The 24,496-nt window shown below is 39.6% G+C and overlaps 1 protein-coding gene across 36 annotated transcripts in view; it reads right to left on the bottom strand.

Moving 5' to 3' along the window:
* Positions 1-24,496, bottom strand: part of DLG2 (discs large MAGUK scaffold protein 2) — a 1,055,145-nt gene that overhangs the window by 10,040 nt on the left and 1,020,609 nt on the right. For 22 of the 36 annotated variants that reach the window (XM_065049757.1, XM_065049765.1, XM_065049761.1 and 19 more), the window contains 6 exons: positions 17,848-17,947; positions 14,205-14,246; positions 5,305-5,355; positions 4,466-4,567; positions 3,423-3,595; positions 2,605-2,714 (listed from right to left, as the gene is read on the bottom strand). In XM_065049757.1, the coding sequence (XP_064905829.1) occupies positions 2,605-2,714; positions 3,423-3,595; positions 4,466-4,567; positions 5,305-5,355; positions 14,205-14,246; positions 17,848-17,947 (578 nt within the window). Of the gene's footprint in view, positions 1-2,604; positions 2,715-3,422; positions 3,596-4,465; positions 4,568-5,304; positions 5,356-14,204; positions 14,247-16,913; positions 16,960-17,847; positions 17,948-24,496 lie in introns of all 36 variants that reach the window. The other 14 variants (XM_065049758.1, XM_065049763.1, XM_065049782.1 and 11 more) reach the window with 3 other exon arrangements.

Here is a 24,496-nt window from a genome sequence, read left to right as displayed (position 1 = left end):
ATTAAACAAATAATGGAAATATTTTATGGATGGGAAAACTGTAGGTTAAGATCTATCTTAAAACAATCAATGCAGAGTGTATGTTATCAGATCACCTTTCATCCTCTATACAGCAAGTTAATCAGAATAAAACTGAATTGCAGGGCTGGAAGAAATGTCAAGAATCATCCAACCCAAGGGGGCTTTTGTCAGGGTGGGGCTGTTAAAGTACCACATACTGTCCATCATTTATTAAACTGAAAAGTTCTTGCATTATGATGGTTGCAAATGGAAAATTATTGATCACAGTGTGTTTTATCCTGAATTTAACCAGTATGAAGGTCACTTCCATATTTCCTTGACACTAGGTAACCCCGTTCCTCCTCTACTTCCATGGCAGTACCCAGCACCAGACCAGCACTCCAACTGTGGCCTCATCCATACCCAGTAAAATGAAATAACTATCAATTGTGTCCTTACACAACATTGATGTTAATACAGCCCACAGTGGCAGTTTCATTTTCTGCAACCGCATTTTCCATCCATTCATATTCCTGTGTGATCCGTCCCAACTGCCAGATGCTTTTCTGCAGTGCTGTAGCTTAATTATTCTCTGCTTGTACTTGTGTATTTCATTTTCTCTCCTTTGTCTGTGCTGAATTTAATCTTACTGATTTTACACTGAGTTGTAATCTTCTGACGTGCTCGCCACCTCACTCAGCCTTGAGTTATTCAGAAACTTTACAAAACTACTGTCCAGTTCATCATTCAAGTTATTAATGAAGAAGTGGTCCAAAATAGTGACAGAGCTCAGGAATTTGCAGGATTTCTGTTACCCTCCCAGTTTAACAGTTCCATTTTCAATTACAAAGTCGTACACAGGCTAGATTCCCTTAGGACTGTATTTCCTTAACCTTACATTTTCCTAAGTATTAATATTATATTTCCCTAAGCTGCTACTGAGAATATCCCATGGAGCCAAAAAAAAGACCCAAGATGCAATACAATTATTGATATCCATCTCATGAAAGAAGGAAATAAGACTGAGTTGATTTTCTCTTGATGCACATACATTGTCTATCTCTTATTACCTTTTTATCCTCAATTCTTTTACTTGAGTTCTTGTATTGGGTTTGCATGGCAAGAGGCTTTTTTTTGGGGGGGGAGGGATATAGTTCTAGAGGAGTGGTTTCTATAAGAAGACAGACTGGCTCTGACAAAGCCACCGCCAGCTGGCTCCAAGATGATCCCACTGCTGGCCAAGGCTGAGCCCATCAGAGATGATGGTGGCATCTCTGAGGTAACGTATTCAAGAATGGAAAAAAACCCTGATGTGCAACAGGAGCCAGGGGAAAGGAGTGAGGATGGTGAGGCGCTCGAATGGGCTGCCCGGAGAAGCTGTGGATGCCCCATCCCTGGAAGTGTTCAAGGCCAGGTTGGATGGGGCTTTGAGCAACCTGGTCTAGTGGAATGTGTCCCTGCCCATGGAGGAGGTGTTGGAACTAGATGATCTTTAAGGCTCCTTCCAACCTAAACCGTTCTATCATTCTATGATTCTAAGATAATATGTGAGAGACATATTGAGATAATATGTCTCTAAGATAATATGTGAGAGACAACACTGCAGGCAATAAGGTCAGTGCAGAATGAGGGCAGGAGGTGCTCCAAGTCCCAGAGCAGAGATTCCCCTGCAGCCCGTGGTGCAGTCATGGTGAGGCCAGCTGGTCCCAGCAGCCCATAGAGGTCCACAGTGCAGCAGATCTCCACCTGCAGCCCAGGGAGGACCCCACGCTGGAGTAGGTGGATGCCCAAAGGAGACTGTGACCCTGTGGGAAGCCCATGCTGGAACAGGCTCCTGGCAGGACCTATGGCCCCGTGGAGAGAGGAGCCAATGCTGAGCAGGTTTGCTGGCAGGACTTGTGACTCATGGGGAACCCAGGCTGGAGCAGCCTTTTCCTGAAGGACTGCACCCCAGGGAAGGGACCCACACTGGAACAGTCCATGAAGAACTGCAGCCCATGGGAAAGACCCACATCGGGGAAGTTCATGGACAATTGTCTCCTGTACAAGGGACCCCTGCTGGAGCAGGGGAAGAGTCTGAGGAGTAAGAGGAGTTCTCCTCTGAGGAGGAAGGAGAAGCTGAGACAATGTGTGATGAACAGACTACAACCCCCATTCCCCATTGCTCTGCTCCACTCAGGGAAGGAGGCAGAGAAATCAGGAGTGAAGTTAAGCTTGGGAAGAAGGAAATGGTGGGGGGAAGGTGCTTTAAGATTTGGTTTTATTTCTCATTTTCCTACTCTGATTTGATTGGTAATAAATTAAATTCATTCCCCGAATTGAGTCTATTTTGCCTGTGATGGTAAATGCTGAGTGATCTCTCCCTGTCCTTATCTTGATCCACGAGCCTTTTGTCATATTTTCTCTCCCCTCTTCAGCTGAGGAGTGGAGCGATAGAGCAGCTTTGGTGGGCACCTGGCATCCAGCCAGGGTCAAACCCACCACATCCCATTTCCTCTCGTTATTACTGATTTTAGAGGACAAGCGAAATGTAGACTTAAGACCTGTGTTGTGCCACCTGTGACTGTAGCCTGAAAAAAAATGTTAGAAGTAGCTCATACTTACATCAGAGGCTCCCATGATTTAGGCTTAATGAAGATAGCGATGGGATAGAGTTGTGCAACTTGTAGTCGTTTGATAGCATTTCCTGACACATCGAGTATACAGTGCTTGCCCTGTTGGAAACAGATGAGGGTGTGTTTATTCTTGCAGAGTTTGCTGCAGATCAGCCAAAAGACGGGAAGCAATTCTGTGATGCTGTGCTCTGGAACGGGCCATTACTGGCACAGCAGGGAAGGGAAGGGGGACCCCAGGGCATGCACTCTGCTCCTCTGCTCTCTTTGCTTTGGTGTATATAAAATATACACTGGAGATATGGGAAAAAACTTGGTTTTTATTTTTACTGGGATGAACTCAGTGAGGGGGAGAGGATTTTTTTCAGAGGTGAAGAAAATCACTTCATAAAAATAATAAGATGTCTGTGTTCTGACTGGTTAATTCAGTTCTTTGTGTCGAAGACTCCCTGTGTCACCTGAGGCAAGTCACTTAATCTTTCTGAGCTTCGTTCCTTCACCTCTGTGAAAACGAGTTAAGTTTATTCACCTGACAGAAGGAACAGGGAAGGAAGGCTGTTTCATGGTGTACTTGAGGCTCTGTGTAACATCCCTGAATCCACGGCACTGCATCCAAGTACAGAAAGTGCCAAGTATTTAGTCATTTAAAGTCAGAGGCTCCACTTGTGGAGTCATTGTTAAGTCTATAAATATTAGGATGTTGTTATTTTGCAGATATTTTATGTTTTGGGCAGAGGAACCATGTCTGAGATACAATGTGGAAACAAAGCAGATCACATTGCACGGGCAATAAAACTAGTATAAACCTACCCTTTCTGCCACAAATCTCACGGACTGGACGCTAGTTCCATATAAATTATCATTGTACTGCCCAGCTTCTATAAATTTGTGCTCTTGGATATCTTTTTCCATTTGTTCTCTTGAAATGACAAAATGATAATCTCTCCCATCTACTTCATAGTCGCGCTTTGGCCGTGTGGTATCTGCATGAAACAAAAGACAGAAAATCAAGTAGTCTATACAAACATTTAATGTAAAAAAAGTGCAGCAATTAAGGTTTCCTCGGGCAGCAATGCTGTGTGTGCTGTAAGAGGAGGTGCTCCACATCTGGGAGCACATCTTTGGCTACCATATATTGTTTTCAATGGAGTTCCAACAATAAAGGTATCTTTTTATAGTAATATCTTCTGATATTTACCTCCAATCAATACTTACACTCTAACATAAAATTAGAATTTACCACAATCCTACTTTTTTCCCAGCAGGATCACTCACAAGCCTCCCATTCTAGATTGTAAATCTAATCCTATTACAGTAATAAAATGAATTGCAATCTCATAAATTTAATTCAACCTTAATTATAGGCCTGATTTTGATCTCATCTCCAGCAGTTTTAAGCTGGTGTATTTGCTGAGACAACGGCTTAAAATGAAGTAAGACTGCAATCAGAGTCTGAAATAAACACTCAGCAAACTCTAATGATCTAATATATAGACACTGCTTAATTCAAGGTCCAACATTACTTTCAGATTAGACAGCCTTGATCTCACACAAATCACAGATAACTCCATATTTTTATTGGTGGATGCTGTGTAATTGAGCTGAAATGTTTTACATTTTACCAGTATTTAAAACTTTTATCTTATTTAAGAAACAATAGACTAATTGATGAGTCAACTGAGTTAGTGGCTAAAAGGCTCCTTGTTTAATAAAAATCTACTGCTTTCGAGGCAATTCAGTTGAGAAACACAACTGCATATACTTCACAGATGTTGCTTACACAGCAATTTACTTAATGTGTGACACCAAAGGATATAATTTAGCTGCAGAACAAGGAGTAAAATCATACTTACGTGGTACACACGACCCGAATTTATCAGGGAATTCAGATATCAAATCATCATTGATCCGATCTTTCATAGGACCCAGAATAATAACCGGCCTGGTGTAATTAACTGAATGACAAAAAGAAATTATGATATTACTGGTAGTAACAGTGAATCTTCCCAAAGATACACTAACCGGAGTTGTTGCCTTTATGTATGACATAAAAACTTAGGTGGACATTTTATTGATAAATTATTTATTGACATGTATAAGGACAATGGAACAAATACCACTCATTTTGCAGAGCTCTGTGATGGTGCATGGATATGTAGACAGACGACTATGTGAAAGTGCTATTGCTCAACAAGGGCTCTCCTAAATGCTTGCAGATGGACTCTCTCATGAGCCATGGAATGGACAGTATAGGATTTTTTTCTCCTCAGTGATATGGGTGCATCCCCCATTAAATCAGGTCGATGCACTCCCATTTTTGGTTTGCCTTCCCCTAGGTTCATCTGTCCTGGTTAGAGTCACATGTCACATGAGAAGGAAAGTGATGGAAGCTTCCCATGTAACAATACTGCAGTAAATCTAGAAAACCTGCATCAATATTTTGTAGACCGACTAATGTATTTATTAGTAAAGGCCATGAGAGCTTACTGGGGAAAGTCCTGAGCACTTTAGGGAGTGAGGGCTAGCAAGGGAGAGCCTTACATCATTTCTTTTGTATGGCACAGACCGAGTGGCCAAAAAAGAGGCCACAGAGAGTCTGGGGCTAGCACAACAAAGTTTACTGCTCTGCTGGCCCCCAAAATGTGAAATGAATAATATAAGGAACAGTGACAGAAAAGCAGATGAAACTTACTTTCCTGTCTGGTAACAGGTTCATAAGAAAGGATGCAGTCTTCTTGGCCTCCTGATGAGAGAAGAAAGAGAAGAGATTGAAGCTGACAAGCAACACACCGAACACCAAAGCTTGATAAAATGCTTCACATATAAACAGATTGGGTTCAACACTTCTCTCTGGTAATGCTCTCACTTGAACCATTCCAAAGTCCCTTACAACTTTAAAGTGTGGAGGTCACTTTTTTCATTACCCTCTATCTCCTGCCACATGTTTCAATTCTCCTTGCTGAAATTAGGCTTTGCTGAATAAGGCTTCATTTATTGATTTGATAGCAAGGCTGTTTACAAGGATAGTGCAGAAGTTTAAGATGCAATTCTTTTGCTTGTCTGATTGTTAAGGCCCCAGGATGCTGCTGCAGGACAAATCTGCAAGCTACCTAAACTGAACCATTTTTATCCTCAGAATATATACATTTTGATTGATGGTCTTTCTGTGCATAACCTCCACAGCCTAGTTTACTCAGAACCTGACATCTAGCCATGAACCCTTATCCTTTCCCTGAACACAAACCTCACAGCATCATATTTTACTCACTTCTCCTCCCTGCACTCTTGTTAGGACAGTGCTGTTTCCTCATGGTGACATGTAGGGAACAAAAGCAGAGAATTTTGCCACGAGAAACAGTAGGCACTGGATGGACCATGACTTGGGTGTAGGTGAACAGCCCTGGTGCATCACTGCCATCTCCTCTATGAGAGTCCAGGAGGAGAGGTGGGGAGGATTCTTCAACTTACTGCAGGAATAATTCCTGGGCATTTCCCTTTCTGGGTCACTGTTACATACTTGGTAACACATAAGGGCTCTGGCAGGTTCTAAATATGACTTAGGCTTAGCAAACTCAAAAATGATTTTATTTTTACCCAGTTCGGGGCTTATCTCTGAGAAGATCCACAGATGGGACTTTGCAACTAATTTAGACACTACAGAAGAAATACTGCCATAAGGGGTGCCAGGGCTTGCTTTATAAAACACACAACGTTGCCTTCATCTCATCTGCTTGCATGCACATGAGTCTGTGTTACTTTAATCTGATGGGCTCCTGCCAAGACAAAGTGTTCTTGCAGAGGGGAAGAGTGCTGCCTGGCACCCGATGGACAATGTAGTTAGGATTCAGAAGGGGTTACAATTCACCCTGAAGTCGTCTGACCACATTCTGAGTCAGTCTTGAGGCTCCATTAACTATTTAACAAGATTTGGATTGGGTGCAACGCCTAGCTCTCAATTAGGTATAAAATGTTTGGTGGTTTAGTCTTAACCTGACTCCCACCCCATGAATCTACTACATTGATAGGTATATTTTGTGATATACTATCTAGACAGCTTTGAGAAATGTGTAAGAAAGCTTTTCAAGTAAAAATAATGTTGTAGTTCAGAACAACGACAGAAAAAGCAAAAAACCCCAAAAAAGTACTAATGTGTTAGGAGAGAGGAAGAAAGAGACAGGGCCAAATCCAAACTAGTAACAGTGCTGAAGCAGCAAAGGAGAAAACATCACTTTTAATAAAAGGAAGAGATCAGACAGCTTTTGAGGGCAAGGCAACATAACATTTGAAGAGTGTGGATAATGGATTTTCTTCTCTATTTGCAAATGATTGATACTGTAATCACTTGCTTAACTTTGGCTTATTGCGAAGTTAAAAACCTAAAATTATTGTCACACCAGGTTTTGTATATTAGATGCATTATTTTCCCTTAAGTTTTCCTGTCAGTTTTGGGGGTGATATAAAAGTCAGGGTGGCCCATTCCCCTGGGTATGAAATCATTCATTCTTCAGGCTGGATGAGGATGCTCCTGCACTGCCTGCCCTCCAGCCCCACAGAACCAAGCTTATGCTTTTCAACAGTGTGAGAATGTCAATTTTGGGGTGGGCAATAAAGCCATCAAGTAATAAATGTGGGAAAGGGAGTCTGTTTGTACAAATACAATCTGACACTTGAAAATTCTTGTTTCAATGGCCTACAGATTCACAAAAGGGGATTAATTTCAGCTGATTTCAGAAACCTGTATTATGAGTACTAATGTCTGAGCTAGTCCCTAGGTACCCTTTAGGGTCAATGGGTGTCCACAAATAGGCAAGTGCTTATTCTAAGACATGAGTCATCTGACCTATTTTAGATGTCTACTTTGAGATGAGATAAAAAAGTCAGAAGGGCGCATTTGTCTCCATTGTCCCATAACAACATTTAAACAGCAAGGTCAGATACAGACATCTGCATTTAAACAGTAGAATCCCATGGGAGTGACAGTGACAAGAGCAGCTGAAGGAAAATAACCAATAACTCTGACACTGTTTTTTAAATTTTTTCTGTGAGCTAATGTTTGGCTTAAGCACAGAATTATAACCAGCACAGATTTTACCTTCTGTTTTGCCCAGTCTCTGGCAGACATGTCCACACGCTAAAGCTGTCATTACATCCACGCTACCAGTAGGGTATGGGCTACTGAGATGAGCAAGCCAGTTGTTTCAGAGAAGTCTTGTGAATCTGTGGCCAGACTGAGGGTACAGAAAAAAACTCCAGCCCACTCAAACTGTGCTGAAGCTTGAGCCATGGGAAAGGGACTTGAAGACAGACATTTTCCTGAGCTCTTCAGTGCAGGGTTTCAGACTCAACATGGAGTGTGAGCTTGGGGAAAGCTGTACCATTTTCACTACTTTACTTTTCTGGAAAAAGGGCTCGGGAAGCTCAAGTTTCTAGGTGAATAAAATCCTTCCAGGTACTATCCAGACAAAATCCTATAAGCCCTCAGAGACTAATACGTATGTTAACTGTACCGGGTGGTATTCTTTAATGATCTGTACTCAGTCAGTACTACATTGTTTTGGAGTAGTCCATGAAGTATTAAGTATAACGAAGAGCTCCAGAGTCAATGAATAATTGGATTACTATAACCTCGCAATGGCTTTGAGGTGTGAGACATGGTGTGAAATCAGCAGGATGTGGGCTGCTATTTATCAGCAGACTAAGCCTCATTTACCACCCACACTAATGGATTAATTAGCACAGGTTAGCTATATTGATCTGCAAAAATAGTTTTTAAATTTAACAGATAAAACAAAAAGAAAAAAAAAAAGCACCTTTTCTGTAGGATTTTGGCATGATCTCCTGTTCTTCACTAAAATTCCACAAAGTCAAAAAGAGAAGAAGATAAGGAAAGAAATGAAAGAAAAAGGAAGCCTTCCTAAATCTAATATTCTTATGAGCAAAATTATTGGAGGGCTTTCACTTTCCCAGGATTGCTATGGCTCTGCTTCTCTTTGTTCTTGGTTTGCCTGTTGGTGAGTTCTCTTGCTCAGCAAGAGAAGAAGAACCTGGAGTTTGTTATAACTCGCAGCCTCTATAAACTGGGCAGAGAGGTTTTATGTGGTCAGATGACCTTCATAAGGATTACTGATTTAATCTTTAAAAAGATTTTATTGTGTTTCAGAGGAGTAACCCTAAAATGGATTTAAGATGTTGCTTCTGTTTTCCCTTTCTGGTTAGATGGCAGTCTGTGACTCAGTATCACAGCTTCAGGGTAGACCTGGCAGACATTGGGCATTTTTAATGTAAAAAATGGCCTTATTTGCTACTGTCTTGCCAGAGTATCTGGAGCTTCCACAGTGCTGGTGTAACTGCACCCAGAATGTGTTCAATGGGGCAGGAGAGCTGCTGTGAGCTGCCAGGGTGCAGCCACCATGTAACCGAACAGACCTTGTGCAGTGGGAATCCGTGGATTTTGGCACCTTGTTAATGGCTGTGAATGAAAAAAACTGCAAAGGAATCTACGGCAGGGAATAATAAAAAATAATACTTATGAAGACAGCTAAAAATTATTTATGGCTTTAGAAAAATCAAAGGAAATTTTTGCGTTCATTAAAATTGCTGTACTAGTGGTGCTTACCATCAATACATGTGTGAAATACATGTAGATGAATCAAATTCATTTTGGTTTTGATCCCTGACCTGAATTTTGTTGCTGAGCTGCATGTAAAATTGAAGAAGCCCTTATTTTTCTGTCATCATCCATTTTGTTTTTGGGCTAATGTATGGATTACCTGAGTAAGACTTGCAAGATCTTGGACAAATACATTTCTTGTTTTATTTCATCTGCACTGACTGCAGTGGACAGTCAATATCCTTACCTCTATTTGGCTCAAAATCCCTTTCCTGTAAGTAAATGTAAGTAAACCCATGACTTTTGGACATACATTGACAGCTATGACAGGTGGGAAATCCAATACATAAAAAGATCATCAGTAGTTTCCGAATGAACTTATGACTGAAAAGTGGTCTGTTGGCAGTAGATGTTTAATACCAATGTAGCTTGCGAAGGCATAAAATGAGACTTTAATACTTGTGCCAGTTTGAGTGTGCCTGAATAATACAGTAATCCTTGGGGAGTATAAGAGCCAGCATAACTGTCCTAATTAATCAGTGGCCTAACATAATAATCAGGACTTCTTTAATCTTGTTCTGAGTCTTCAAATCTCATTACAAGAGTGACTTGCTGACAAAGGGTAAAAATTTTTGTTTCTAACAGTCTTTCCCTATTTTTAACTTTTAGTCATGTATTGTCTCTCTAGGTAATTGGTGCAATCACAACCAGTTATGCAATTAGGCTAAACAGATGTGGTAATGTGTGTGTAATTTTGATGACAGCTGTAAAACCTTTACTGAACTGTGTGTAAGAACATTACCACACAAATGTGGTAGAGACTTGAAATTCATGGCCATTATGTAAATCATGTCTATCAGAATAAAAACTGATGAGTCCATGGTAAAAAAATATGTTCTTACAAGCTTGGTTTGAAAAAAAAATCAGAACATTTAAAGTTACAGAGCTTAAAATAAACTTCCAGTCATGGTTTGATTAGCTGGTTCAGGGATAAGTCAAAGTTGGCTGTGTGTGTCCTTATCACAGCAAGAACAACTTTCTGCTGCATCAGGACTTTATATACTACTTTGTAAACTTGGTTTTACTGCTGAGAACAGGTGCAATCAACTAACATGGTTATAGTCTCAGTATTAGCATGGCCAGCGTGATTCAGCAGCAGCAGCTGTGTGGCAGCTCAGCCCCTTTTAGATCAGGCCAACATTCTTTCTTGGCTCAGAAATACCTTTTAATTTTTTATAAAGGGCCAGATTCTGCTGTCAAATGTGTTTGTGGTTCATCCTGAAGTTAACGGAGCTGAAGGTTATCTGTCAGGATAAAGAAAATCCCACTGTTGGCTCCAGCTCTTTTGCTCATTACAAACCCAGGGCTGAGAGCTCTGGCAGAAGAAATCAGGTTTACTACCTGCAACAGCCTTGTTACTGAGGGGTGCTCCAAGAATTTTCTCTTAAGACAGTGTTGGAGGACTTTCAATTATATTATCCTATTGAAATACAAACTGACTTCTATAGAAATGTTGATTTTTATTTTTTTTTTAACTCCTAAGCCCAAGACATGAGCAACGGGATACTTCATCCAAATACTCAAATTTTTAAGCAATATAATTTTCTAAATAGATATGAACATATCAGAATGCCTCCTAGAAAAGCCCAGTCAATTTGTAACCCCTCTGCTAATCAGTGTACAGGGCACAGCCTGGACAACTCTCAGAAGCCTTCCCCACCACTTTGTGTAGTCGTACTCCGATTTGGAATGGCTCTAGGGATGATCAAGCAGTACAGATTTCAACACTAGCTACTTTTCACTAAATGCTCATCATGAGAAGCAAAAGTTAGAGAAACATATTAAAGCAATTGCCAGAGACCCACTAGGAAAAATGTAGACCACTTCACTCTGAACTCCAAGTGGCCTGTTTTTAGATGAACAAACACAAACACCTGCAGGAGAACATGTGCCACTTGCCAGTCATTACTTACCTACACACTTCTCTTTTTACTGACCAGAGTGGGAATTGCCGATTTCCCACAATTCAGAAAACAGTGGGGCAAGAAACCTCTTTTTCTTACTTCTCATTTGCATGGGAAACAGAAAAGAGGCACCAGAGGAGGGTCACAACCCCACGCAAAGCCCTGGAGCTCTCCAGCAGTTTTCTATGTGTTCCCCATGAATTTTTCAGCTTTACCTTCCCCACCTCCCCCCTCTTTTTAGTATGCCCCATTTCACCAGTGCACAGAATGAGGGGTAGATGGGCTTGCAAGTCAACACACACTGTGTCCTGGCAAAATAACTTGCAGTGCCTCAACTTAAACACGGAAATTCTCCTCAAAATGGCACAAAGTCAGACTGAAGAACAGCTTTGCAACGTGTCTGGCTCCAAATGGAGTTAAACCCAACTTGGTTCTGTGGCAGTGACTGAGGTTGGACCCTGTTCCCAGCTCCCCAGGTGCAAGCAGAAATAATAACTGGATGCTGTCTTATTCTACCAGGAATGAGCTTTACCCTGAGCACCTACGTTTTTTTCCTTTCATTAGGAATAAATACATTAAAAAGCAATAAGGAATACATCTTTAGGAAATGTTCACAGAATAGGTCTGATAATTACTTTTCCCACATGAGGGATGTTGATAGGCTTCTCCTGTGCAGTGTCCTCTCTCAACAGTCCCACAAGGTCAGAGAAGCAGTGAAATAAGAAAACTTCTTCATATCAGGCCTCTTCTCTTTCATTTCTGTGCCCTCACAACTTGTTGACTGCTCTCTCTGGCCACCTGCCTCTCATTCTGTCTGATTCTTTTCTGTTCCTGAGTCTTAGTTTTTCTAGGTGTTGCTATTTTTTCCTACAACTAGCTATGCGATGAGACATACTGTTGATATAAGGTAGCCTGGACATCCAGAGAGTAACTGTCTGGATTCAGAAGGGCTGTAAGTCCCCACAGGAGATATGCTGACATACCATGGCCATGTAGAGATTGAACACACAATCAGGATAGAGTTGACATGCCATCATGACCATCTGAAACAGTAATTTCCAGAATCTGGTGACCCAAGTTGTTGGTAGCCCAATGTCATGCTTTCAAATGTCATGTCAGCACACACCAGTGAATCATTAGCAAATGAAATTAGGCCCTTTGAACACCAGCTCCTGAATTTTAAAGGCACTTTCATTTGGCATAAGCTAAGATTGGCTTGCTCTGCTGCTAGATGGCAGAGCTCAGGGTAAAGAAGGAAGTCCTGCCTGCATCTTCTACACCGGGCAGCAGTTGTTAGACCCACCAGTAATGTGTGAGGAGCACCAGCCAACACGATGTAGTCTGGATGCTGATGGGAAGAGAAAGGAGCTTGCCCAGACTGAAACCACTCTGGAAGGAGAGTGCCTGCCACGGGAGTTGTTATGCCAATACTTTTTCTCCTTCCAGTTATCTGTATCTCAACTAGCTTCCCCAAATCATTGATTTCCCCTTTCTTGCTCCTCAAAACATAGCCTTTGTTTCAAGCTATTGCACAGCCAATGAAGAACTGGCTACCTTGTCCGTCTGATGAAATTTGGGAACTAGTTTTTGTGGACCTGCCCCAAATGTTTGGCTGCAACTGGGCACCCCTGTTAAATGTCCTGTTTGGGACAGTTCGTAAGGCATGGGATGTGCTCAGCCACCTGCCAAGATTCTCCTCTGGGCTTTTACCCTGAGCTCACTCTGAAATAAACACAGCTGGAAGAGATTTGACTCATGCAAACTTTTGAAAATTTAGCCTATTGAGTCATTCCTGATTGTAATGTCAGTATAGGGAAAAAGCATCTTATATTTTAAACATAAAGTCCTCTTCTCCTCAGTAGAGGGCACATTAAAAATAAAGCGGTTCAGAATGGGATCTTGGCAGTTCAAGAGCTCCTACTGTTTTCTTGTGACTCTGGCAATTACTTTCCAAGGAAAGCTTTCCAGTACAACAGAATGCAAACTAATTTACCATTTCTGAATTGTAAAAGATTAGCTGTTTTACTGAAACAAACCGGTATTTATTAACAGAGCTCAACTGCTATGCACTGTATCAAGACTAGTAAATATGAGGTATGATACCAGTGATTACCTGAATGTATGCGGGTGCTTAGCACAAGTGCTGAGAGACTGGTGGAAAACTTGATTTGCTAAGCAAATGGCTTGAAAAAATTAAACAACTGGGTAATTTAGTATGCAATCTGTCATCTTAATTACCTTTTATTACATTTCCAGTCATTTATTTAATGACTTACATTTTTTTTTTGTTTTTGCTTTTCAGCACTTCCAGAAAAATGTTAAATTGGTTAAATTTTTGGATATTATTAATAATAACCCAGAATGCACAACCTGCCTCTTGGCTGTACGACCACATGGAGTCTGTAATTCCAACCAAATCAGGTTTCAGGGTTGGGACCTCCACTTACAGGGGATTGGTGACATTCAGTGCAGTGCCTAAGGGGTAAAAGTCTATCTTACCTTTTATTTAAAGACTTCAGTATGCATTAGGAAATCTGCACTGCTAAAATTGAGGTCTGAACAAATTTTTTTGAACTATACATCAACCCTTCATACAGGCATGCAGAAATGCAAGTAAAAATGGTGACATTGTGAAGAGGATGCCTTCTGCAGATTCGACTACAGCTACGGAGTAATTCTACTCCTAAACGACCACCAAGAAACTGCCTCCTCCCCGCTGAAATAAACTTCTTGTCACTAAATCAAATAATCCTGACTTTCACAGGTTACCCAAAGCCAGGTTTGGTTTTATGTTGCAGAATACATCCCAAATAACAACCTTAATTGCTTTTCTTATAGAGGTTGCCAGTTTTCTTTTACAGCTTTGTACTCAAGATGTGGTTGTAAATTTGAATTCCAAGCCATTTGCTCCAACCGTCTTTATAGTATTAACAAAAGAGTAGCAAGGAAACAAAATAAAAGAAACAAACAGAATAAGCAACGCAAAGCAAAAGGACTCTAATGAAAGCAGTAACTTACTGTAGCTACTTTCACTATCGCTGGCATTAGAAGAAACATGTTCTGCAAGAACAGTACAGCAAATTAAAGAAAATAACCAAGCACCACAGAGCTGCAAAAACTTAAAAGAACCGCCACAGTCATGCAAAGGTAGTTGTGCAGAAAGAAAATAAAAATTATGCAGTGAGACCACCTGAAAAAATGTAGATAATTTACACCGATAAAATAAAAGCTTTGTCTCTTGTGACATTTCAGAAAGACATTATATATATTAGCTAGTCATATGCAAAGCCATGTCTCTCCCTGATGAGATAGTTGATGACATCTCAGACAACCTAATAATTTGAAAATACACTCTGCTCCATTTCCATCTCACTGGACATCTTAAGTAATTTAATGAAACCTAAGTGTGCCCTCGTATTATTCTGCACTGCCAGTAACACACATCATTCATGAATTAGAACTATTCCTGCTAAACTTCTAACCAAATATATCAAATATTGTAACTATATGTATTTTACCCTGTCCAAAGAAAGAAGACAAAGCCAATGAGAAAACTAAGGAAAAAAATGGAAGAAATCCCTTTTTTCAGACATTACCTTGCCTCAGGATTTGAGCTAGAGTACAAAAGCCTTTACCAGACCAGCCTGGATGGGTGAATAAAGATATAAGAACTATCATGATGGCTCAGACTTGTGGTTTGGCAAGTCTAGTGTCTTGTTTCTATTATTTAAAGGAAGGTGCAATCTATATCATGCTAGGTGGCTGTTCCCAAACTGTAGTCAGCAAACTGATGCTATCTGGTCTCCAGGTGGTCTGTAGAACCACATTAAATGGTAGTTTTAGTGGTATTTCTGGTAGAAATGCTGAATATCTTGCACCTGAAAGACCATTTGAGAGTTGAAACTTTTCAGCTGGTCCAGGATATTTAGAAGCCAATGATATAATGGTGATAAATTGGGGAGCCACAGTGGTTAAGAAGAATGAGGTACAGTGATTAAACAGGCAATGGGTACAAAAAAGTCACCTCCTGACAAACAGCAGGAGCTAAAATTGGTGGGATGATATCTGATAAAAATAATAATGGAAAGCTTTGATCTTGGGCTTAGTAAGAAGCTTAAAAAAATTAAACTTACATTTTGAAGAAAACAGTATATTGACTTTCGGACATTTCATAGCAAGTTAACGAAGGGTTGCCTCAAACCAATATGGTATACAGGACCCTGAAGAACTTATTAAACAAGAACAAATATCCTTCATATTAAGAATTATCTTTGAAAAGCATATCTGAGTTGAATATTAGTGAAATTTGGATGGGCAGGAATGTCTAGAGATGTGTCAGTAATTGAAAGCTAGATGCCACATTAATAGAGAAACTAGAGCCTATATAATACCTCTGTGATACTTAGCAATTTGCAGAATCCAGTTATCTCCTTTCAAATGGCTGGATGTTACAGAGATTTGTCTTTGCAAGGAGGCAGATGTTCAGGAGGGTTATTTGATCAGAAGTATTCTTTTCTTAAGGCAGGGAAAGATCTGCATTTGTTGCTAATGAGCTGCTATGACACTTTAAGTAAAGTAGCAGCTTTGGTTAAAATTCAGCTTAAAATTCAGATGGCAGCAACATTTGCTGTCTACCACTGACAAAATGTCTCACAGAACTGTTCTTTTTGTACAAGAGATGAAGCTTTCATCTTTAAATTGCGGGCTGCTGTATGGCTTGAAGTTAAACCATTAAAATGTCTCTTCAACAAATCAGGCAGAAACAGAACAGTCTCTAAAACTGTGTGCATGGATGTGCATTCCTGCAATAAAAAGCACATACAAAACAGTAGGCAAGGCAATGTTAACATTCACACACATTTTGCCCCAATTATTTGGAGCATAAGAAAAATAATAAGAGCTGAGGAAGAAGCAGCCAAACACATGCAAGTGGATTTTGTTTAAATTATTTAGCTCTGGATATGGAATGTCGTGTAACTATTTATATAGAAATCATCTGCAAATATTTTACTCCATACATTTTTTCTGGTCTAACTTTTGAGGAAGCAAAATTGTTTCTGAACAATTATCTGACACGTTACACAATCTGCAATGCCAAATCTTGAGATAGGATTGCTGCATCATAAAAAGAGATTGATTAAGGTTGCAGGACAGAGAATAGGTTGCTAATGGTGAAATGGGTCCAAAATTAGCTTTGGAGAAGGCATGGTCTTCTCTAGCCTGTAAATGACTTCTCCACTAATAACGAATACTAATCTAAAATCCAGCAAAGTAACAAACACTCCCATGCAAAAAGCTGAAAATGCAGAAGCAACAGCATAAAATAATTTTCTATTGATCTCCTCAGGATGTGATCGAGTTAAAATGTTTAATTTTCCCTTGAGATGGAGCGGGAGGGATTGTTGCTGAAGAGAACAGTCCAGGCAGCAAAACGAGTTCTAGGTATGCTACTCTACAGAACTGCCATGATGGGAACAATAACATACTGTCAGAAACAAAAGCTGTTATTACAAAAGAAGTGAAAGTGTCCACTTGAGACACTGTATGTTATTTAATACCGTCATGCAGAACAAAATGATTGAAACATTTTTAATGCATTCACAGCTGGGTAACAAATAAAACTCTATCTTGTGCATGCTAGGAGTGGAGGGTCCTCAGAGAAGGAACAGAAGCCAAAACAAAACAAAACAAAAAGAGGATTTACAGTGACCATTCCTGGGAACTTACTCAGAGTCTTTGTTCCATAACCGTCGTCACCTAATCCGGGGATGTCCTGCACGGAAGTCCCCAGAGAGAGCAATGAGAAAGGAAGAACAGCCGCAGAAGAGGAAGGAAGAAGTCAGTGGAGTTGAAATGGATACTACCATGACTGACCATGTTGATTGAGCAATTTGGATCCCTGCTTATTCTTTCTGGAACAACTTAAACCCCATATTCTATGGGAATGCAGCCAATGAAAGAGTCAGTGACCGTTACACATGGTTTTGTAGCTGTGAGGCAGAAGAAATAACCCAATAAATAAAGCCTGAGAAATGATCCTCAGCAGATAGAGAATTATAAAGGAAAAAAGCGAATATTTGGGCTTGGAACTAGCATATATTTTTAATAATGCTGGTTCTCTATACAATTTAAGCAAGCAGTAAATGCCCAGAGAGGCACACATTCCAAGATTTGATTTTCTTCTTTAAGCTGTTAGCATGAATGCTTTGTTAAATTGTTAGTCTTTCACTGAAGCAGCCCATGGCAATCAACATGGAGAATGCCAAAGGCAAAAAATATGTTAGAGAAAACCTTTTAAATAGTAATAATTTAGTTTTGTATTGTGAAAGAAATAATGTTTGCATTATTTTGAGCCAGTTCTGACCTGGGAATATTTAATCAGAGACAAGTTTGGATTTGCGACAGGTGCCACAACGACTTTGAGGAGCCACATTTGCTCTTCCGAAAGTTAAGGTCACTGTTTTATTCTACTGAAAATGGTGTTTCCAGGGAAGGAAGGACCAGCTGGATCCAAATTGCAGTCACACATTGGTCACAGTAGTAATACCTCTCCTGCCTGCCTACGACAGATATTTGCCTGGATGTGTGGGATACTGGTATCATGCGTGTCACCCATTTTTTGTGCTGCTGCATGTGACATCGTCTCCAAGAGGTTACTTACGTTCTGGATCACTTGTTTCCTGCTCACTCTGCTCCTTGCTCTTGTAGAATGGGAATTTTCGTGAAAAGATGAAGTTCTTTTTACGCTTGTCATTGAATGACTGTGAAGGAGAAAAGGCATGGGGCAAAAACAGGGACGTCTAATTGTTGTCACACTCATGCTGACAAAACAACTAGTTTGTAAAAGTGGAGAGAACTGTAGTGACTCAAACCAGCCCAAACCAAGTGGATGCAAAGATTCAGAGGCGGCTGCAGTGAGGTCTGCAGGTTGAAGGCAAAGCCCCTGGAGACCAGATTGATTTGATTAGAGAGGTCTCAAATCACAACATTCAGCTCCTTATTTGGAAATTATCGTGTTTGGCTTGTTCAGATAGAAGGCTACAGATGGCCCAGCATGCTTGGAGATCAAGCCACTCATCTTTAATCATAGCAGACTGCGCACAGAATCAATTAACTGGCTGAAAAATAATAGGCTGTGAAGAGGCAAGCGGAAGGCTTTGATTTGCTTGTAGTGTGTATGTTAATTTAGCCCTCTGCCAATTACATTTTTTTTTTTTCCTGGTAACTGTTGCCGATATCATCATGTTTTATTTGGCCTCTTAATTGACAACCTCTTAAGTCTGTTTTGATGCTTTATTTTTTGCATAATTTAAGACAAAATACTTTGCTTTATTTTATACAGGTATATTTACTCATTAGATTCCTCTGGAAATGCTTTTAGTTTTATGTGATTTAGAGATGGAATTCTGCTCATAAGCAGTATTTCGTTACACGTTGAGCAATTCATTTAATTCTTCAATGGGAAATTAATACGGAAGGTTTTTTTTTTTACATGAGAAAAGCTTTTGAATTGATAGGCAGTCACGAAGGCTTGTGGTGCTGCACTATGTAAAAGCAGGATATGCCTACTTGGGGCGTCTATTTGAGATACTGAATGGGGAATTAGGGACCCTATACAGTCATTTGAAAGAAGCTGGCACTTCCAGAGGGCATCCATGCTGAGCTGCAGACTGTGCTTATCTGAGTGATCTGAGTTATCCATCAGCCAATGTCCTATACTGAAATGGAATAGATTTAGAGTTTCAGAACATCATTTATTTTCTTACATTTTGGAAGCACAGCATAAAATGTGGTTTAGAATACGTGTTTCTGAAAGATGTGAAGATACTGAAAGTATTAAAATATTTGTCTACTTGTGTCACAAAAGTTTCATGCCACTTTTACATTTCAAGCATATTTAAAGTTCAGTAACTGAAAACAAAGGAAAAAAAAAAATGCACATGTAGAATAAATGATCCATGAAAATCTCCCAGAGTATGTAAACATTCAGGGTGAAATTAATGTGGAGGTCATGCACAAATAATCCAGACAGCATGCGATTTCAAAACAAAGCAAATATGGAAGAAAGCCAGAGAAAAAAAAATGCACATGAATGATTAAAGTAATCTGTGGATGAAAAGAGGACTGACATGCGTATTACATCACTTTAATTACCTAAAGGATATAATTAAATTAAAATGTGTTTTCTGTGATCATTTCTTTTATATTTCCAAAGAAAGGAAAGTAGCATGTTAACATTTCCCGTTGTGAAAATGTTGTTTGTCATGATCAATCTGAATTTGACATAGTAATACGATAGGCATTACACTTTAAAAGGGGAAAAATATATATTTACACAAAAACACCTCAAAACCAAAGGGGTTTAAAATGACAATCACTTCATTACCAAATGCCATTTTGCTTTGCAATTAAAGAGAATGTTATAAAATTAATAAATAAATATGCTGTGTTTCACAGAGATTATGTGAGATACAAGGCTTATAAATATTCTTTTTCAATTTTTTATCCATCAGTCTAGAGCAAAAACCTTAGAAAGTCCATTTTCACCAGAAAAGCATCATTTTTGTCAAGCTTGTGCATGATCTAACTATATATTCCAAATCAGACAGATACAATACAGTGTGATATCAACCTTTTCTCCTTTTACAATTTCAAGTATTGAGTTGCCCTTTTAATAAGATATTGTTTCACTTCAGTTTGGACAATCAAAATTTGACCGTTCATAGCAGGTGACTGTTATGTCCAATTGTGTCACTGCATTTACACCAGTAAAAAGCCTTGTTCCTAAAATTAAGCTGACTCTTAGTTTACTGATATCCATAAACCAATGTTTAGGTATGTATTAATATTTCCATAGACCAGTCAATGTGTATATTCATGTTAATGACCATATATACTCTCACAGTCTAGTCACAGGGGCTATATTCAAAATAACAAAAACCTGTAAAATATTATAAAAGACTAAACTGCGCCTGATCCTGCAAATTTATAGAAATAATTACTTCTTAGTATTAACTGAATGGGCTTACCAAGTATTTATTTTCTTGTGCACTAAGTCGTGTTGCTTAACAAGAAACCAAAGACAGGAGTCTTGATTTTTGTTTTGTGTCCAATATAAATGCGATTAAAATCAGGTCTCCACAATAAGGATATGAAATCCTGCAGACACCCAGCAAAATGCTTCTTACAGATAAAATGATATATGTCTCTACAGAGATAGTGAGGTTGGCAGAAAGAGGAGAGAGAGGCTTATACAAAATAAAGTAATATTTTCATTGGACACACTTATTCTGATTGTGGAGGAGTAGAGACCAACACCGAATACATATTTTCTTTTTTAAGAAGGAATAGTGCATACGTGCAATGGTCATAGGGCTAAACTACGAAATTCAGATGTAGGTTCTTGAGAGATTTTACTTCTATAAAATGGAAACTTTGCGACCTGTCAAATGTTCTGCAGCCAATTTTCACAGGGGCTTCCTGTGCTGCTGGAGGGCTGTGAAATAGCTGTAGGATAAATGAGAGAGGTATTTGCCAACATCTCTCAGCCCAATGCAAAAGGTGTATGCGACTGGAATTGAAATTGTGATATCAAGCTTAGGTTTGATTCAACAGTATTTATGCAAGCAGAGTTTCTGAAAGCCCATGAAAAAGTGCCTGGAAATGGATTCCTGCATGTCACGATTTCTTTGCCATTAGTATTGTAAAATCCTCTAAGAGCCAATAACTTGGGCATTTCAGTCGCAGTGAAAGACCTGTACCATAAATTACTTTCTGACCTCACTGCCGTCAGTTCACACAGACTGCCACTAACCTAGGAACTGGCATCGGTGGGCGCTTTACATAGACAAGACATTTTCAAGTATTTGACAACCAAACAGTGAGGTCGTTTTTCACAACATTGGAACTGTGATAAAAAGAAGAGTATTTTCTCATCAAAAAAAGAGGAGAAGAGCTTTCACCAATGACCTGGCTTGATTTATTGTTTGATGCTTCTTAAGAACAGACTGTGTTTTGAAGAAGCCATGAAAAAAACATTGTGATGTGTATTCTTGCTTGACCAAATGTCCGCAGATGTCTCCGGTTATGTAAGCCTGGCTTACACATGCCATCCTCCCCTGGTTGTGACAGACATTAAGACACTGTGTGTTTCTTCTTCTTAAGAACTCCCTTTAAGTATTCTTTTATGTCAACATCATTTTTATATTCTAAAAGCTTTTCCCTAGGTGCAGCAGCCATATGTATGTTACTCATCAGCTAATAGGACAGGGATTTTTAAAAAGGAAATGTTCATGTAACATTGAATAAACAATCCAATTTCAAAACTTGCTTTATAGTGGTAAACAGAACAACAAGTAGTGTATAATTGATTTGCTAGTTGTATCATTCTGCAATTGGCAACTATATAATTGTTTAACCATCTTCCCACTTTTTTTGTAGCTGATGCAGCCCATACTGTTTAGTGCAGATGAGCTCTTGGTAGAGGTTGTCCTCCTTACACTTTGCAAAAGAGCCTAATATGTTGGGGAAAAATTTATTTTGATGCTCTAAAAGCTCAAAAAGCAACTATATCTTTTAAACCCCATTAATCTCCCAAATACATTGGGAATGCTTGATTTTGCTCTTTCATTAAACCAATTCTAATCCTCCATCATGAGCTGGAACTGGTGTTCAGGGATCACCTGAGAAAAACCTGTTCCAGAGCATTGGCTGTGAAATTCTTTTACAGAGGGTGTAGATGAATTTCATTTACCACCTATTTTTAGGCAGGTTTGCACTAAGCTTTAGCCTAGTTTTTATGTTATGCGATTATCTATACCAGTCTTGTTCTGAGATTGGTCTAGCAGTGTATATGAGTCCATTGATTTTACTGCTTCTCACCTGTCATGCTTTTTTATGCCTCTTCTTTAATACTTATTTTTGGCCTAACTGGAATGAAAAGCACTTACTTCTACAGCACTCTACAAAAATCTACAAAGTTTATCATCAATATTATGTCCCTGCAATCCTTTTCTCTACATTTAATTCACACGTTTTGTCTTAGGGACATTCTTTTACTCTGTTTGAACACTGACTTTAAAAGAGGTTTGGACACTCAAAACGTGGTTAAATCTCTACACATTAAATTTCTCCCATCATACTGAAAAGTTACACTGGCACCAGAAAGAAAAGTTTTGGACTGTAACAGATACTCCGTGTTATTTCTTTTTTCAAACATATATTACCCCTCTGCTTTTATAGTGGGATTTTTTCACCTAGCAATTCCAAGAGCATGATGAAGTCTCCAGAACAAACTCTTGAAGATAACCCTGTGTTACTATGTGAAAATTGGTTTTGCAGTTAGTATGGCAGCATGGAGTGGTGAACATGGGTCAAACCATACTTTGGGATCTTCTGCCTTGTTGTCCCATCTGCAATACCAGCAACACAGCAGTGCCCTCCTGATGGGCACTTTTGGGGACTAGGTCAACACTATGACCTGGTGGATGCCATCACTGAGGCTATGGTAGTTTCTTTTATTAAGAAAAGTAATGAAGTCTACTGAGGGTGACTTGACCAAGTCTAGAAGAAAGCCAATTCTACTGAGCCATTCTTGCTTTCCTGGTATAACCACAAACTTGGCCATGGACTGGATTCACACACATACAAAGCTCGCAATGATGACCATGTAGACATGCAGAATATAAGCTAAGAAGTTCTTTGTGACAACTGTAGGCCTGGGTGTATAGCGATCACACAGTATATTCTTTAAGACATATAGCACAAGTGGGATGGGGAGCAGTTGAGGGAACTGGGGTTGTTTAGCCTGGAGAAAAGGAGGCTGAGGGGAGACCTTATCACTGTCTGCAACTGCCTGAAAGGAGGTTGTGGCATGGAGGGTGTTGGTCTCTTCTCCCAACTAGCAAGTGATTGAACAAGAGGAAATGGCCTCAAATTGCACAGGAGAAGTTCAGAGCGGATATTAGAAAAACTTCTCCACAGAAAGGGTTGTCAGGCATTGGAACAGGCTGCCCAGGGAAGTGGTGGAGTCACCATCTCTGGAGGGGTTTAAAAGATGTGTAGACAAGGTTCTTAGGGACATGGTTTAGTGCTAGATTTAGGTTATGGTTAGACTTGATGATCTTAAGGGTCTCTTCCAATCAAAATGACTCTATGATTCTATGATCTTTCATTTTCAGTCTGACCACACAGTTATATGCTGGCAAGCAACAACTTGCCAACTTCTCTATGTCTTTTTACGAGACACAGGAGGAAGGATGTCCATATTCTGTTTAGTTCCACCTTAAATTTTCTTAGATACTGCAAGTATTTGAAAAAAAAAAGAAAGAAGCCTGGGCTACAGTAATTCCTTATTGAAGTTTTGCAACATGATCTGTTTTGATAAGTGAGAATGAACTGGGTGAGAAGAAGTGCAGATGAAGATAACTCTTCTTGCTTTGTTCTCCCATGAAGCTGCAGGAAGATTTGGATCTTGGAAATCCAAAATGAAAAAGTACAAGCTGATTAAAAACTCCATGCTCTCTAGCTTCTGCAGACAAGGGCAGCGTGGTTTACTATTCATAAATATGAAATTTTACTAATTTATTTTTTAAGAATGACTTAATGCCATGTGTTAGCCAGCAATTCAATTTTAATTCCTAACAAAACAACTGTTTAAACCAACAAAGAATACTAGGAGAACAGAAAGACTAGTAGATTTTCAAGAAAACATGTAAAAGTGATATTTGCAAACTTGGTGCAAGGTATGAATCACAGTAAAAAGGGATTATACATCTGTGCCAATTTACATTGCATCATTGTCAGCAGAATTGAAATGCCGTTGTAAAAACCTTGTGTACGTGACAGCCAAGGTCATTTACGAATATCCAAAGGTTGTACACAAAACGGGTGGGAAGGATTTGTTCAGGCAGCAACACTGAAATTAATAGTGTGAAAATAAGAAAGGGCAAAGCTCCTTGACGGTGAAATCAATTTGGATGTAGAATAATCTGCCCCAAGGGAAGAGAAAAAGCCTGGATAATATTTCACATTTGAAACAAATCTGCTAATCTTAAGTACTACAGGGAATAACACCGCAGTGCTGGGAGACAAAGGCGGGGTGAGGTGAAGGAAAAAGAGATGAACAAAAAGCCTCTCCCCGCTCCGGTTCCTGTGTTTCTGTGCCGAGATGATCACAGATGCAGCATCGCAGAGTTGTGCTGGGTCCAGCACAGGCTTTCACCTCATTGCGCTCAGTGGGAAGCTTTTCCTCTCCTTCCTCAAGGCTCTCTCTGGAGTTAGACAGTGTATTTGATGTTTGATGTTGTCCC

This window comes from Columba livia, chromosome 1 (assembly GCF_036013475.1).
Source record: "Columba livia isolate bColLiv1 breed racing homer chromosome 1, bColLiv1.pat.W.v2, whole genome shotgun sequence".
NCBI lineage: Eukaryota > Metazoa > Chordata > Aves > Columbiformes > Columbidae > Columba > Columba livia.
The sequence above is the reverse complement of the archived record's forward strand: the minus strand, read 5'-3'. Positions and strand labels throughout refer to the sequence as shown.